General features: G+C 36.8%; 1 protein-coding gene across 1 annotated transcript; it reads right to left on the bottom strand.

Annotated features, from left to right (window-relative positions):
• Positions 1 to 3,340: 3,340 nt before the first annotated feature.
• On the bottom strand, positions 3,341 to 12,576 carry LOC107564804 (protein Wnt-7a-like). Its single transcript, XM_016249965.1, has 3 exons — positions 12,570 to 12,576; positions 12,199 to 12,470; positions 3,341 to 4,269 (listed from the first exon to the last, which is right to left on the bottom strand). The coding sequence occupies exons 1-3, from the start codon at positions 12,574 to 12,576 to the stop codon at positions 3,787 to 3,789; spliced, it is 762 nt and encodes a 253-aa protein (XP_016105451.1). The 3' UTR covers positions 3,341 to 3,786.
• Between the last annotated feature and the right edge of the window lie 3,000 nt (positions 12,577 to 15,576).

Genomic DNA, 15,576 nt, shown 5'->3' with positions numbered 1-15,576 from the left:
TGGCGCTTTTCCACTGCATGGTAAGGCACGGTACGGCTCGGTATGGTTCACTTTTGGGGGGTTTTCCACTGGGTACAGTACCTGGTGCCTGGTACTTTTTTTAGTACCACCTCAGTTGAGGTTCCAAGCGAACCGTACCGTTACCAAAACGTGACGTGTAAACTCTGCTGATCACAGATTGGCCGGAGAGAAACGTCACTACCTGCGTCACTGAATTTGCGACACAAACACAAAAGAAGTGCTAGATTTAAATCAGCACAGCCAGCGAAGCATCGAACGCAACTGTTTTGAATGAGCGCACCTTTTTTAGCAACCAAAAAGTGGCTGTTCCCCCTGTTGAGGAAGAACAGACGTTCCTCTCGTTGATAGCAGAGGAGCGGATCCAGCGAAAGCTTGATGGGGCGACATGGAATGAAAAAGTTTTTTAGGAGTCGCGGCAGTAGAGCGACTCCTAAAACTATAATGACATGTGAATAATCCCGCCCACTCTAAAGCGGTACTGACCTGCAGTGGAAACGCAAACCGAGCCGAACCGAGCCGTACTGAGCCGTACCGAGCCGAGTCGTACCACACAGTGGAAAAGCGCCATAAATGGCTTGAGTTGTCTCATTTAACTCTTAATGTTAAAAAAACTGTTTCCATGTGCTTCTCCATACGAAATAGGCCTGCAAGGGATGTATTTGAGGTGCAGATTAAAAATTAAGTAACTGAAGCAGTGAATGAAGTCAAGTATCTTGGGATTATTCTAGATAAGAATTTAAAATTTGATAGTCACATTGAGTACATCTGTAAGAAGGTCAAACCAAACCTAAATTGTTTTCGTGTTATTAGAAGGGACTTGTCATGTCAAACTGCAAAATTATATATGCATGCAATGATATTTTCACATTTATCATATTGTGTCACATCATGGTCACAAGTCTCTCCAAATAAATTAAAGCCTATTATTTCAATATACAAACAGGCAATAAAAGTTATGGACCAGAAACCCATGAGATGGCATCACTGTGATGTTTTAAGAAAGCATAACCTTCTTAGCTTCGATAGTTTTGTTGATTTTAATTATCTCAGATTGGTTTTTAAGTGTCTAAAGAATCATGTTTCACCACTGTTTTCTGAATTGGTCAGTAGGCGTCAGAACTCTCATAGGGCAAACACACGAGCCACTATTAGTGGTGACTGTCTTGTTCCAAAGTATAAGACCTCCTTTGGCCAATCTGCTTTCTCTGCAAAGGGGCCAAAACTCTGGAATGCTTTACCAACTAATTTAAAACTAGAGACCAATGGTAATGCTTTTAACAGAGGACTTAAACAATGGTTAAAAACCAAACAACAGTGCTCACATGAATAGTTCTTCATACCAAATTATTATTGCGATATTGTCTGATTATGTTGTCTTTGCTTTATAGCTTATGTAATAATTTTGGATGTATTGTTCCTTCTTTTCTGTAACTTTATGGTATATATTTTTTTCTTTTTCCCTTTTTCTTTATTAGTATTGTTATTATTACTTTTATTGTTAACATTGTTATTATTATTATTAGTATTGTTATTGGTTTTATTTTATTAATTTACTTTGTTTTTTTTTTGCTTTCTGAAAAGCCTCCCGTGGACTGGTGTTGAAAATTAACATGTTTGCTAAAACACTTAAGCAAGTGCATATGGTTTGTCCAATGTAACTCTATCTATCTATCTATCTATCTATCTATCTATCTATCTATCTATCTATCTATCTCTTATCTTTCCGTGTGTTAATAATGTTTTTGAGAAAGCTATCTGAATGCTATCATCATGTGTAAGGCGATCTGGTGGATATTTCGCAGCAGTCAATGGAGTTGTTTAGCAACGAGTGGCAAAGGTCTGAATGAAAGAAATGTCAAAGTCATCAATCACCTGACAGCTCCAGCTCCGCCCCCTTGAGCAAGTCATCACCATAACACTCACTGCGCTCATCAATTACACGTGGAGCATCGCTGTTGTGTAATGTTTATTCAGCCCATTCAGATCCCATTTTTTGACCTTTTTTTGTGCCTAGCATCACTTTGTTCAAACCACTAAACCTAAGTAAGAGCACTAGTAACAGTGTTGCTTTCCACTAGCAAACACTATACTATAACAACATAACCATGCTTGCATGAGATCTAAATTTTATTTTAATAATTAACATCCACATTCCAACTTTGTCACCCACAAATTAAAGTTATTGCATAATGCAAACGGAATGCATTGGGTGTTCAGAAATGACAAAGTATAAATAAAACATTCATATAAAAATATTATTTTACAAAATATACTCTCTTACCGATATTTTACAATTACAGTGTAAATTCTACATCTGGATTCATCACTATACCAGTTACAAAAAGCTTGTGGTCAGTAGTTTCGTAATATTACAGCGAATGTGATTATTCCAGACTAGCAGCACACAGGAAATTTCTCATAGGAAAAAAAATATTGCTTCTTGTCTTGTAAACTAAAACTATAACTATTCTTTCAAAAGATACAAATCTCAGTGTATTCATGAACAGAGATGCAGATCCACTATTTCTTTCCAGTGTCTCATTAATTACAGTTAACAACATTGTTTTTAATAAATAAATAAAATCAGTTGTTTGGAGGAATTTAACAACAGAGCACAACAGCGATCAGCAACCTTGGTTCCAGAAGTACTTTTCCCATTCATTTTCTCTATAGGAATTTACTTAAAAAATAAAATAAAAAAACTTAAATAAGGCAATTAAAGTCGTGAATTGAACCAACCAGTTTGAAGATTAATCATTACAAACTTTCCCAGGAGAAAATAAAAAGTGCACTTATTTTGACACACTAATTTTGTACTTAACATACTAAAAATTATTTTTTAGTACTTCTTAAGATAATCTTAAGAGCATCTAAGTGTACTCAACTATGCTATCTTGGGACACCATCTTTCATACACTAGTACACTCAAGTGTACTACAAGTGGTATCTAAATAAAAAATTTTTTACAGAGAAATTATGTTAAAAGCACATTTTAGTTCATATTCATGGTGTCCCAAAATAGCACCGTTGAGATGATCTTAAGATTAGTGCTAAAGAATAATTGGTAACACTTTATTTTAAGGTGTCCTTGTTACCCACGTTACATGTACTTACTATTATAATAACAATAAATTATGCATAATAACATGCAAGTAACCCTAAGCCAAACCTTAATCCTAACCCTAACCATATAGTAAGTACATGTAGGTAATTAATGTTACTAAGTAACAAGGATACCTTAAAATAAAGTGTAACCGAATATTAAGTCCAAAATTAGTGTGTGAAAATACAGCAATTTAGTATACTTTTTTTTCACCTGGGTTGATTTGTAGCAAAAACATAAAAGAAAGTCCTCTCCTCTACTTCTGGAACCCTGCTGTTTTGCTCTATTTGTCAATGTCTCTGTACATTTCGCTGCATGCCTGCAAGACGTCCATGTCTCAGTAGCTCCATTGGTACAATCAAGGTGCAGGTCGTTGTTATGGGTTTTACAGAGAGCTTTCTTTTAGTCCAGACAGCTTCAGGATTTATGGAAGAAAGCGAGGAAAGCTGTGTAGCATCAAAGGTACAGTCATTTACACTTTTAGTTCCACGTTCCTTCTCATGCAATTCTTTCTCCAGAGTAAAGCTTTGACAATCTTGACGATTTTCCATTAGAGTGAGTCTGAAGTAAGGTCTTGTGCAAAAGAACAAATGCCACCTGATTAAGTCATCTTTTACAGTAATGTCAGGATGAAAGGCCCTCTCAAAAAGCATAAGCATCGCTCATTTGCATGTGTACACCTCTGTCCTCTCGCTGCAAGTGTTGCATTTGACGTAGCAGCACCAGAAGAACTTGCAGTGGCACTGCCAGACGCGTGAATACTGGTGTGTGTTGTATCCGCGGCCGCAGCACATCAGCTCACAGCCGTTGGGATGGTGCATCAGTGTCTTATTGCACACCCGGCCCTGAGTGCCCACGCTGCCTGTCACGGGGTCCGCCTCGCAGTAGCTGGGCGATTTCTCGATGTACACCAGATCCGTGTCCATGGGCTTGCGGTACGAGTAGGGCTTTTTGATCTTGAGGAAAGTGGGCCGCTTGTGGCGCGTGGCTTTGACCGGCTCCACGTGGACGGCGTGGCTGTATTTGTCTTTGAGGATGTAGCCGAGTTCGCGAAACTTGGGGAGGGTCATCCAGCAGGTTCTGGTGGTGCAGGATCCAGACACACCGTGGCATTTACACTCCAGCCGCATGCTCCTCTCCAGGACCTGAGACCAGCACAGCAGCAGGAATATGAAACATCAGTGCTTCCATCAATCGAATGTCTCATTACTGACAATGAACACACCACATGTTGTAAACAGTGTTACACTCTCAGAAAAAAAGGTACAAAAGCTGTCACTGGGGCGGTACCTTTTCAAAAGGCACACCTTTGTACCTAAAGAGTCCATATTGGTACCTTAAAGGTACATATTAGTACCTAAAGTATACATATTAGTACCTAAAACGTACAAAAGTGTACCTTTTGAAAAGGTACCGCCCCAGTGACAACTGTTGTACCTTTTTTTCTGAGAGTGTGGGAAGGTTAAGGTGTCCTTGTTACAGTTTAATTATACATTTAGGTACTGGGTAATATTAATTAACTACATGTACTTACTATATGGTTAGGGTTACTTGCATGTAGTTATGCATAATTAATTGTTATTATAATAGTAAGTACATGTAACATGTGTAACAAGGACACCTTAAAATAAAGTGTTACAGACGGTTACTTTGGAAATGTAATAGGTTACAGATTACAAGTTACCCTATTTAGAATGTAATAAGTAGTGCAACTATATATCAGTTATTTGGTGTAACTGATTACATTTTATTACTTTTTTGTTACTTTTCTAAATTTAAATGTATATATTTTTTCTAAATTTTTCTAAACTGTTAATCATTTTGAAACATTTAAAGCAGGTGGGGTTAACCTTACAGTAGCAATAAACACAGATCAGGGTTAGGGTTAGAGTTAGTCCTGAAAAACATGCAATTTGGGAAATAAATCAATCATATCTCTATGTGTATGAAAATATTCAGATGTAACCTCCTTAGTAATCATCCACATTTACTACACATTTTTTCTCAGTAACTGTAACAGTTATTTTGTAATTAAATTACGTGATTCTGTTACATGTAACTAGTAACTCCCCAACACTGACTGTAACACACTCACATATACACCTGCATCAAAACTGTACTTCTTTGAGAAGAAATCAATGTGCTTAGAATGTCATTTCATGCTGATGTGTTGCTTAAAATTCAGTCGGTTTGCTTTGAACTTAAGGCTGGATTAGAAGAACCTGTAGCAGAAGAACCGCTTCTCAATATTATTAACTTGTCATTGTCTTTAGGTCATGTCCCAAAACCATTCAAGCTGGCGGTTGGGTTAAACAAATCAATTTTGCTTGGTTGGAACAGCAGCTGCGTAGCGTTAATTATGTTTGTATTTGTTTCTCTGTTTTTTGCGTAACTAGGATTTACACAAGCTTCAGTCTGGATCCAGAACACCTGAGAAGAGATGATGCAACCCCTCAGAGGACCTCAGATGATGCCAACCCTGAAACAACTTACAGAACTACCACATTTTGCTATAAGTTTGATTGCATCATATAATAACTGCTGTTAATATTGTTCATCATCTGTTTTATTACGTCTTATATTGATTTTTCCGTACTGCTGGTTCGTCTGGTCAGAGGAGAACTGGCCCCCCGACTGAGCCTGGTTTCTCCCAAGGTTTTTTCTCCATTCTGTCACCGATGGAGTTTTGGTTCCTTGCCGCTGTCGCCTCTGGCTTGCTTAGTTGGGGACACTTCATTTCCAGCGTTATCGTTGACATAATTGCAAAGATATTATTTAAACTGAACTGGATGTTGACATCACTGAATTCAATGATGAACTATCTTTAACTGAAAAATGAGTGTTTACTATTGTCACTTTGCATTATTGACACTATTTTCCTAATTAATGCTGTTCCGTTGCTTTGACACAATCTGTATTGTTAAAAGCGCTATATAAATAAAGGTGACTTGACTTGACTTGGATTACACTACAGTATATGACTTTGGACCAATTTACATTATACAGATTTTAATCATTCAGAATTGACCAATTTCACAGAAAGTTGCGTAGTCTATAACGGGCACAAGACACCAATTTTCACTTTATTTTGATAGTTCACATTAGACATTCTACTAACTTTAAATAACTTTGCATCTACAGTACATGTCAACTATCAGCAATTAGAGTATTAGTAGATTGTCTGCTTAACATCTGCTAGCACTTTATTTTGATGATCCACCAACACGCATTCAGTTGGCTTTACAAATACGTTAACTTATTCTACTAATCTGCTAACCTACAGTCTGCTAATACTCTAATGAGAGTTAGTTGACCTGTACAGTATTTGCAAATTAATGAGAATTAGTTGACCTGTAGTTAGGGTCAGAAGAATGTCTAAATGTAACAATTTTTTTTGTCTCAGACTGAATTGAGTCAGAGGATATCAGAAATGTTTTATATTTTGAGCTGATTGCAGAACACAAGCTGTTTTCATCTATCATGCATCAATGCATATGTTTCTATGTAAGCTTGTAGCGTTGGGAACGACTTGAATGTCTGGTAGTGTGTGATCCTCAGTCATTTGTGTGTATGATCCCCAGTCTTTTCTCTGTAACCATTCACAAGTCAGTAAGTATATGATGCCTACTGTTTAATTAAAAGTCTGTTCAGATTCGAAAAGTCATGTAGTGTATGCCAGCCTTCATGCAGGTGACAAATCCTCAATATTATGCAAACATGAAGCTGTTGGTACACCATCAGTTTTACAAAAAACATGCAATCACAGAGCTGTTGGTGGTGGTTTTCGAGGGTTTTATCTGGTAGTGTTCAAATTATTTTTCACCACTTTTACCATGTAGTTGCTAGGGCTAAGTAAGAAAAACTGCATGAAGTGTCCAACATTCAACACGTTTGTTAGTGTTTTCTGGACGGTTGTTAGGGCTAGATTGCTGCTAAACCAGCCTCTGGTTTTCTGGTCTCTAGAAATGCCTTGGGTTCTTTCTTTAATGTCTAAATATTTTTTGACCATTTTATTGATTAAAAAAAATATACACTAATACCCTTTCATGCCAATAGCACATGGCAAGTTACTTTGTTTAATATGTAATATTACTTGTTTCTTGGTTTAATATCACGAATCCTGTATAAGCGACAACAAAAATGAGGCTTGACTTAGCAAACTGATATCTGGAGTATCTGCTCATGTCATCACATTCAACAAACAATACAATAACTGCACAATAACTGTATTGTCATTGCACACAATGTTATTTTCCCCAACAACATACTGTAGCGTTCTCAGACAAGGACGAGGCGTTTTTGATGCAAAAGGGGTGTTTATTTGGGCTGCTGTCGGCCACAACCCACGCCGTACACACCCCGACTTGAGAGAGAACCGCACTTGTACCAGCGAGGCACTCTTCTGACCCCCTTCTTTCAGTTTCCCCTTACACGAGCCTCTTTCCCTATACACTTGAACATCCAATAACAGTTCCAAAAGCAAAAAGGAATAAAGTGCAAAATTAACATTAAACACATTGTTTTCCACAACACAACAACATTCTGAACACGTTACACTACTAACGCCAATCAAAATGGCCCGACGTATCGTACATCAGCTCAGCGACTCACACCAGACCTTCTGCGATCTGCTCTTCAGAGATGGGCACCGTGAGCCAGCGGCATTACATTAGCTGGGAGGGGAACGTTCAAACAGAGCACTCTTTTAGTTTGCTCAAGACAAAACCTGCAGCTAGAATCATCCTGTAAGGCTAGTCAGTTCACTAAGAGGCCATTTAGCTGCTCAGATAAGACGGTACAATCGGAGTGGGGACTGAGGAGAAGAGTTGGTGCCATGAATCAGCTCTCTGTGACCAAACGTGCAACAAGCCAGACATAAGATGGAAGCTCTTCACCCCTCATTAAACTCGACTGGGAGAGCAAGAGTGATTATTCTGCTCTCTGTTTGGCTGATAGACCGGTTGGCTCTTACTTCACACATGCCCTAGTTAAAAGAACAGGTCATCTAAAAATTATCAAATTAAACTTCTGTCAAATTGTATTTGACAGCTTTGACGTTAATGGTGTTTGCTCATGAGACTTTCAAGAAACTTCTGAGAAGCTTCAGAAGACTTGAAATACAGTGCATGCAACTTAAAGGGGTCATATGATGTTGCTAAAAAGAACATTATTTTGTGTATTTGGTGTAATGTAATGTGTTTATGCAGTTTAAGGTTAAAAAAACAAATTTTCCACATACTGTACATTATTGTTTCTCCTCTATGCCCCGCCTTTCTGAAACGCGTCGATTTTTACAAAGCTCATCGGTCTGAAAAGCAAGGTGTGCTGTGATTGGTCAACTATACAAATTATACTCAAGTACTTTCCATGTGCTTTAGTATGTTAGTCAACACATCAAAAATAAGTGTACTTTGTTAAAGCATGAGAAAAACGTATTAAATGATTATTAAAGTAAAACTGTTAATTAAAAAAAAAAATGACAAAGCAGACTTTTTAACAAGTGCGCTTAAGCATGTTAAGAAAAACTCATGAAAGTGTAAAGGTCTTTATTTCATTAATATTCATTACTATTTCTGCAAGTACAATTTTAAAATATATATATATATTTTAAGATACACTACACTAAAAAAATTATACAACTTTTTTTTTTTAAGGTAAGTGGTTGCAAACTATTTATTTTAGCTACATTTAAAAAAAAAACATGTTGAAAGTTAGTCAACTAAATTTGTTTATTTAAATGTAGCTAAAATAAGCTGATTGCAACCACTTACCTTAAAAAATTTAGTAAATTCAATTAATCATTTTTTTCAAAGTACAAGTACACATTCAGCGCACTTCTTTTTCCCAAGGGACCGCATCCCTTGTTCCACATCAAAGACAACAAATGTATACGCAGAAAAAAAGCATGGCCTCTAAATGCAGGTGAAAGTGAAAAAGCCTTTTAGGATCGTTGGCGGTTTGAGCATTGAAAGTTGAGACAAAAACACCGCATCAAAACTAGCGATAGGGGATACTGGTGTAGGCCAATGTCTATTAAACTGAGCAGAAAATGGGAGTGGATTTGCACAGAGCTCGGTGTGTTGGAGCTCATCTGATTTGTAATCAAACTCTAGCACTTATTCTGCTCTTACCCCTAAAAGCTTCCTATTATTGCTGTGCCAGTCGAGTCTTGGCTTCGGGGCCGGCTGCAAACCGCAGTGCCATAGTTACAGACTCCTTCCCTGCACTTGACTTTCACTTGATCCGTTCAGTGTAACCAAAACATCACTTCACTGATAGATAATACCTCTTTAAGGAACAGTTCAGCCAAAAATGAAAATTTGGTCATTTACTCACCCACATGCTCATCTTCAGACTTAACACGACGAGGCACGGCCAAACGTCACGTGTCTCATAGCTGCACATGACACACCAAGCTCGAATATGCACAAACAGTGAGATTTGAACTGCAGCGGATGGGAAGATTTCAGTGAATAACAACTTAAGGGCCAGAGTTACTAAACAGGGCAAATTAGCATTAGCCACAATCCCATAAAAGCACAGAGGAGACCGGAAAGTTCTGCGGCTGATCTACTGACAATGTCCAAATTAAAGACACAGATCATTTTCATAATGACCAACACAATCTACCAAGAGCTGCGCAAATTAGTGTAGAGTTGCAAATAAGCAGAGCCAATGGTAATCAGGTGTGTGTAATCTATTAACAACACAGGCAAAAAATGGGTTAAGATATGCTTTTTGGGTGGCACAAATTCAAGTATACTGACTAGCACAAACCTTAGTAAATCACCTTCATCTAAATACTCTCCTGCCATAAATTTTGTGCCTGAAAGGGAAACTCCTAAATGCATAATAGACCAATTCAGAGTAGACGTCACAGTTACATCACTTGCAGGCAGAAAAACACTGATAACAAGTGGAGGGAAACGGGTCAAATCCATGGAATAAAAGAAAAAAATGTATGATGTCAGAATCAGAATTGGAATACAAATCATTTATATTAGAATACTTTCATCAAAGACACCATTTGAAACTAAACGCAGTTTACCTAAATGGTTGGACTCGATTTAACTCAACAATGGCGAGTTTGTCAATTCTGAGGAAAAATAAAAAAGCCAGAATTGTGGGATATAAACTTGTGATTCTTAGCCGAGGGGAAAAAAGAGAATGACAAGTTATTTTTCCTTATCAGAATTGTGAGATATAATCTTGGAATTGCGAGAATAAAGCTATGATTTTGAAATATAAACTCATATGTACCTTTTTTATTCTTTAATTCCATGGCTTCCATAGACTGCTACTTGAACACTTATAACTATTACTCATAGAAGTACGAGTTTGCTATATATATATGTTATATATATTATGTACACACTGTCATTTTCTGCCACCAGGTAGGCTCTGCCCACAAAAACCATCATTACTGTTTGCAAACACCAAAATTGGTCTATAAGCCGCAATAAGTTCAGCTGTAAAAATAACTGTCCCTGCGTCTCAGTGTGCATACTATCCATCCTAAATAGCATGTGAGATTAGAATAAAAAGCGTAGCATGTTGAAAAGAATATACCCTATTTCCGGTAGATTTTCAAAGTGTGCATCTGTGCAAATTGTAACAGATAATATTGCCCACAACCCATTGCTCTTTGGCAAAGGATTCAGTTCAGAACTACAAACATGAATAAAAAGTGTTTAAAAACTACAAACATGGCAGATGTTCGCGACTGATTAAGTAGTTAGGTTTAGATAAAGGCGTTTGAGTTACTAATAATCCATATTTGACCTGTTAAAAGCCTGGTATTTAATGTTATCCGTGTTATATTTCATCTGCAACAACAATGTGAACTTTTATAAACATCCGTTTGGCCAGTACCTTTCAAATGCATCATTATGCATTAATGTGAGCGGAGTTCTCTGCCTTTGGCAAATCAACGTGCTACTTCTTTTCTCTCCAATACAGTAAAGTTAAATGAAATTAAATGTGGATGTTAACTGTGACAAGATGATTGACAGGCCAGGTTACAGGTAACTATTGCAATTGTGTGACATGATAGTACAGTGGTGGCCAAAATTGTTAGAACAGCTGACAGATCTGAATTGACTTTTTTTTGCCTCCAAAACATTATTTCATTTTATAATGTTCATGAAACATGCAGATGGTTGCTCTGAGCACAACATACTGTATATCAGATGAAGTGTGTACCGTTTTTATCCACTTTTAACTTTAATATTTTGTATGTCCACCTTTTGCAGCAATTACAGCAGCACATCTCTCTGGCATTGTGCCAATAAATTTCCTGAGAACTACAACACTAATGTTATCCCATGCCTTCTGCAGCTCAAGCCAAAGGCTTTCCTTTGAATGTACAATAGATCAGTCCAGTTCATTTTCCAACTCGCTCCAAATTTGCTCAATGGGGACTTTGAGGAGCCAGTCCATCATTTTCAATGTTGCAGCAGATTCCTTCCATCGCAGGTAGATCCGCGAATACTTCGTTTTATGGGTATTGTAATGGCCAGTTCAACAAAAACAACTGAAACCACTTAAATATGCCAAGTGTTCTAACAATTCTGGCCACCACTGTATGTCCCAAAGCTTGCCTACTTTGGGACATACACACTTAAAAGTATGTACTTTTTCTTCACCAAAACAGTACATACTCTCAGGGCATAGTATAAGCAGGCAAATAGTTTTTTTGCTTTTTGGTCACTAGTCACTGCATGCTTTTTTTGCATGTAAAAGAACAGCATGAACATGTGTTTCACAGAAGAAAGTAAGTCATACAAGACAAGAGTGAGTACATTTTTCATTTTTGGGTCAGCCAATATGGCAGTTTGTAAATTTTTCATGTTTTGGTGAATTGGTGGCTAATTCATTTAAGTCATTATGTTTAAATGTGGGATTAGGGGTGGACTTTCATGCTTACTGTTTTTCTAAAAATTGTGAATCCTACGAATTGACCCAAAATCGCCACCTCGTAAAATCGAAGCCCTCAAAACTGAATCATGTCTGACAGTTTTTATTTACAAGAGACATACAAAGCCAAGCCTCTGCTTGAATAACCAAATACACACCTTTCGCCCTACTTCGTTGTTATGTAGATTCATAAGCGTCCTGGCGCTGTGTTTGATCTCTCTGGCGTCCATAAAGACTTTGGAGAAGCCCAGGCCGTGGTGGATGTCTGCCGAGCAGCCGCCCCATTTCCAGCCGTCGGCGTGACCGTGGAAGCCCTGCTTCTCTTTGTCGCAGCTGCAGTCGCTGAGGTTTCCCTGCGTGCAGGCGGCTGTGATGGCATGAGTCACTCCTGCTGCGATGATGGCGTACGTGAACGCAGCCTCTTTACTGCCTGTGAACACCGAGAGAGAACACAGACTTTATAACATCATAGCACTGTATATTACAACAATCACGGCTTTTTAGAGATAAGCATTGAATGTGTAGCAACTTTGCATGGCCAAAAATCAAATGCTTTAACTAAAGCATCCAATATCTGCATTAATGTAGAATTTAATGTGGTTAGAAACTCAAAAACTTTAAAATTACTTGAAAATGTAAAAATAAATGACATTAAATCAATGAACTGCTGACTTGCAACACTTCAGATTTATGTCCAAATCTCTTAGGCCACTATAGTGCATATATTGGTAAAATAGTTATGTGCAGACAATTACATAGTCAGTATAATAAGTGTGTACTTTTTAAAAATTAATCTTTGTATTTTGAATGTTTTACAGACAGAGAATATTAATTACATTAAAAACAAACAAGTGATGCTCTATGAATGAGCTCAAAAGAAAAAGCTACTGATTTACTTCATGTTGTCAAGAAACAGATGAACTCCTGAACACATGAACTTCCTGAGGTTATCACTTATTCCTTCTCCATAAATCACTGACAAACACGGCTGTATTTGCATAATCGGCAGATGGATAACAATTAACCCAAACTGTAAATTAGAGCTGTCGTCCATGATAACACTATAGACAAACGTATATTCAAAAATGTGATTTGTTGAGACTGTCTGTTCTATAATTATATATTATTTCAACTTTAACCATTAACCAGTGTTGGGGAAAGTTACTTTTAAAAGTAATGCATTACAATACCGTGTTACTCCCTAAAAAAGTAACTAGTTACGTTACTTAGTTACTTTTTATAGAAAATAATGCATTGTCACTTTTGCGTTACTTTTTAAATCTGGGCAGGGCTTGATTGTTTGTTTTTTTATATAAAAAAGTTCTATTTTTGGCAAACGTAAAAGCCCCTTAACACCAAAAGTGAAATGAATGAGCATCAGGCTGAAGTAAAGAAAGCTCAACACTCTTCGATCAGCAATAAAAACAAACAAACACACACACACACACAAAACCCCCACAAATGTTATGTTTATCTAAAGTCATTTCTGCTTCTTTGCATGGTTGAATTGGATCAGTTGGATCAAGGTCAGTAGCAAAGACATTGGTTAATAAAATGGGATTAAATTCATAAAGAATATTTGTGTTATTTAACATAAATAAATATTGCTTTTTAATTATTGCTGGTTTGATTTAATTAAATATTGCATATTTTGAGTTTGCATTTTTACTGTTTTATTGCTTTCGAAAAATACTGAATCTGTTTTTATCCAAGTGACATGAGTAAATACATGTTCATATTTAGTCTAGAACTACAGTAAGATCATGTTCTCACACAACGCTCCGCACTTACTCCTGATTTCTGTCACCATGGCAACACGAGAGCTGTCACTCAATACATGGAAACAAAGTAACTGCTGTTACTTATTTGGAAAAGTAATGCGTTACTTTACTAGTTACTTGAAAAAAGTAATCTGACTGTAACTCACGTTAACACTTTACAATAAGTTTCCATTTAACATTAACATTACTAAATCACCAAACATGAACTAACGATGAATATTAATCTTATATCAGCTTTTATTAATCTTAGTCACTGGTAATTTCAACATTTACTAATGTATTATGAAAATTAAAAAGTATATCTGTTAATACTATTTAATGGACCTGTGCTAACATGAACTAACAATGAACAGCTGTACTGCTATTAACTTGCATTAAGAAAACTTAATACATACTGTAACAAATGTATTGTCCATTGTTAGTTAATGTTAGGTAATGCATTAACTAAAGTTAACTAATGAGATTGTATTGTATAGTGTTACCCTTTAACCCTCTCTTGTATCACCCGGCAGGTAGACCAACATGTAATGTGTTGGGTAGACATGCAGTATTCAGAAATGTGGCTGTGATCCAGTAAAATAGTGCTGCTTTATTTGGGGTCAAACACTCATAACAAATCCAAATAAGTTGCAAATGCACACTATGTGAATATTCATTGTTTTTATTCATGTTCTATATCTGAGCTTTCACAGAGCCCACACACAAAAACAAAATTGTGTAAAAAATAACGTCAAAATAATGATATTATCTGGCACTATTGAAGCTAGGTAAGTTTTTACAAACAAAAATTCTCATGAGATTATGAAAAGTAAAGATGTATTAGTCTGTGTGTGGTACAAGAATTATCTGTTTATTGTGCTTTTGAGTCATTTGAAGTGTCTCTCAGTCACTAAGCATTATATTAGGAGCATAAAATCACCAGTATTTTCCCCCCAGATTGTTTCTCTACTGACTTAGACCTCATGAACTTTTATAAACTGATACAGCAGCTGTGCCTTATTTTTAAGCAGGTTGGATTGGCAAAGTAAAAGTCCATTTGACTCAGGTGACATCTTATCAGGCTCTGTAATTTACACCTGTGGAAAAACTCTTCAGGCTGCAAATACCAACCCAAACACTGGTGCATGCAGTCAGAAAGAGGGGCTGTACTCTTAAAAACACTGACCTCAAGTAACTACATAACATAAAACTGCAAGAAATGTTGATCTTTTAGGAACTATACAGCAATTCGTGATGGTTCTCCAATGAAAATGCAAACCAATAGCACGATTTTCTGTTTCTATGTGGCATGCTATTACACGCAGAAATTGGCTTTGGCGTGCATATGATACGCATGTGTTTGGCGTGCATATGATACGCAATTTTCGCGTAAATAAGATACGCAATTTGTTGGCGTGCATTGATTGCAAAAGAAACACTTGCATTCAAAGTATGCATAAAAATGTAGACTATATAAGCAGGACTGTATCAAAACCTGTTGTTGTTGTTTTTAGTTAAATCTGTGTTAGTTTTCCGTAAGATACTACTACTGTAAATTACAGTGAAGGGTGCAGATATAGGTGGTGTTTTTATGGCATGGTCATATTGGTGATCAGTGTTGGGGGTGACTCATTATAAGTAACGCGAGTTACGTAATCAGATTACTTTTTTCAAGTAACTAGTAAAGTAACGCATTACTTTTTAATTTACAAGAGAATATCTGAGTTACTTTTTCAAATAAGTAACGCAAGTTACTTTTTTTTAAACCAATGTATT

Source organism: Sinocyclocheilus grahami, unplaced genomic scaffold (assembly GCF_001515645.1).
Source record: "Sinocyclocheilus grahami isolate Dianchi unplaced genomic scaffold, SAMN03320097.WGS_v1.1 scaffold964.1, whole genome shotgun sequence".
In the NCBI taxonomy this organism is placed as follows: domain Eukaryota; kingdom Metazoa; phylum Chordata; class Actinopteri; order Cypriniformes; family Cyprinidae; genus Sinocyclocheilus; species Sinocyclocheilus grahami.
The sequence above is the reverse complement of the archived record's forward strand: the minus strand, read 5'-3'. Positions and strand labels throughout refer to the sequence as shown.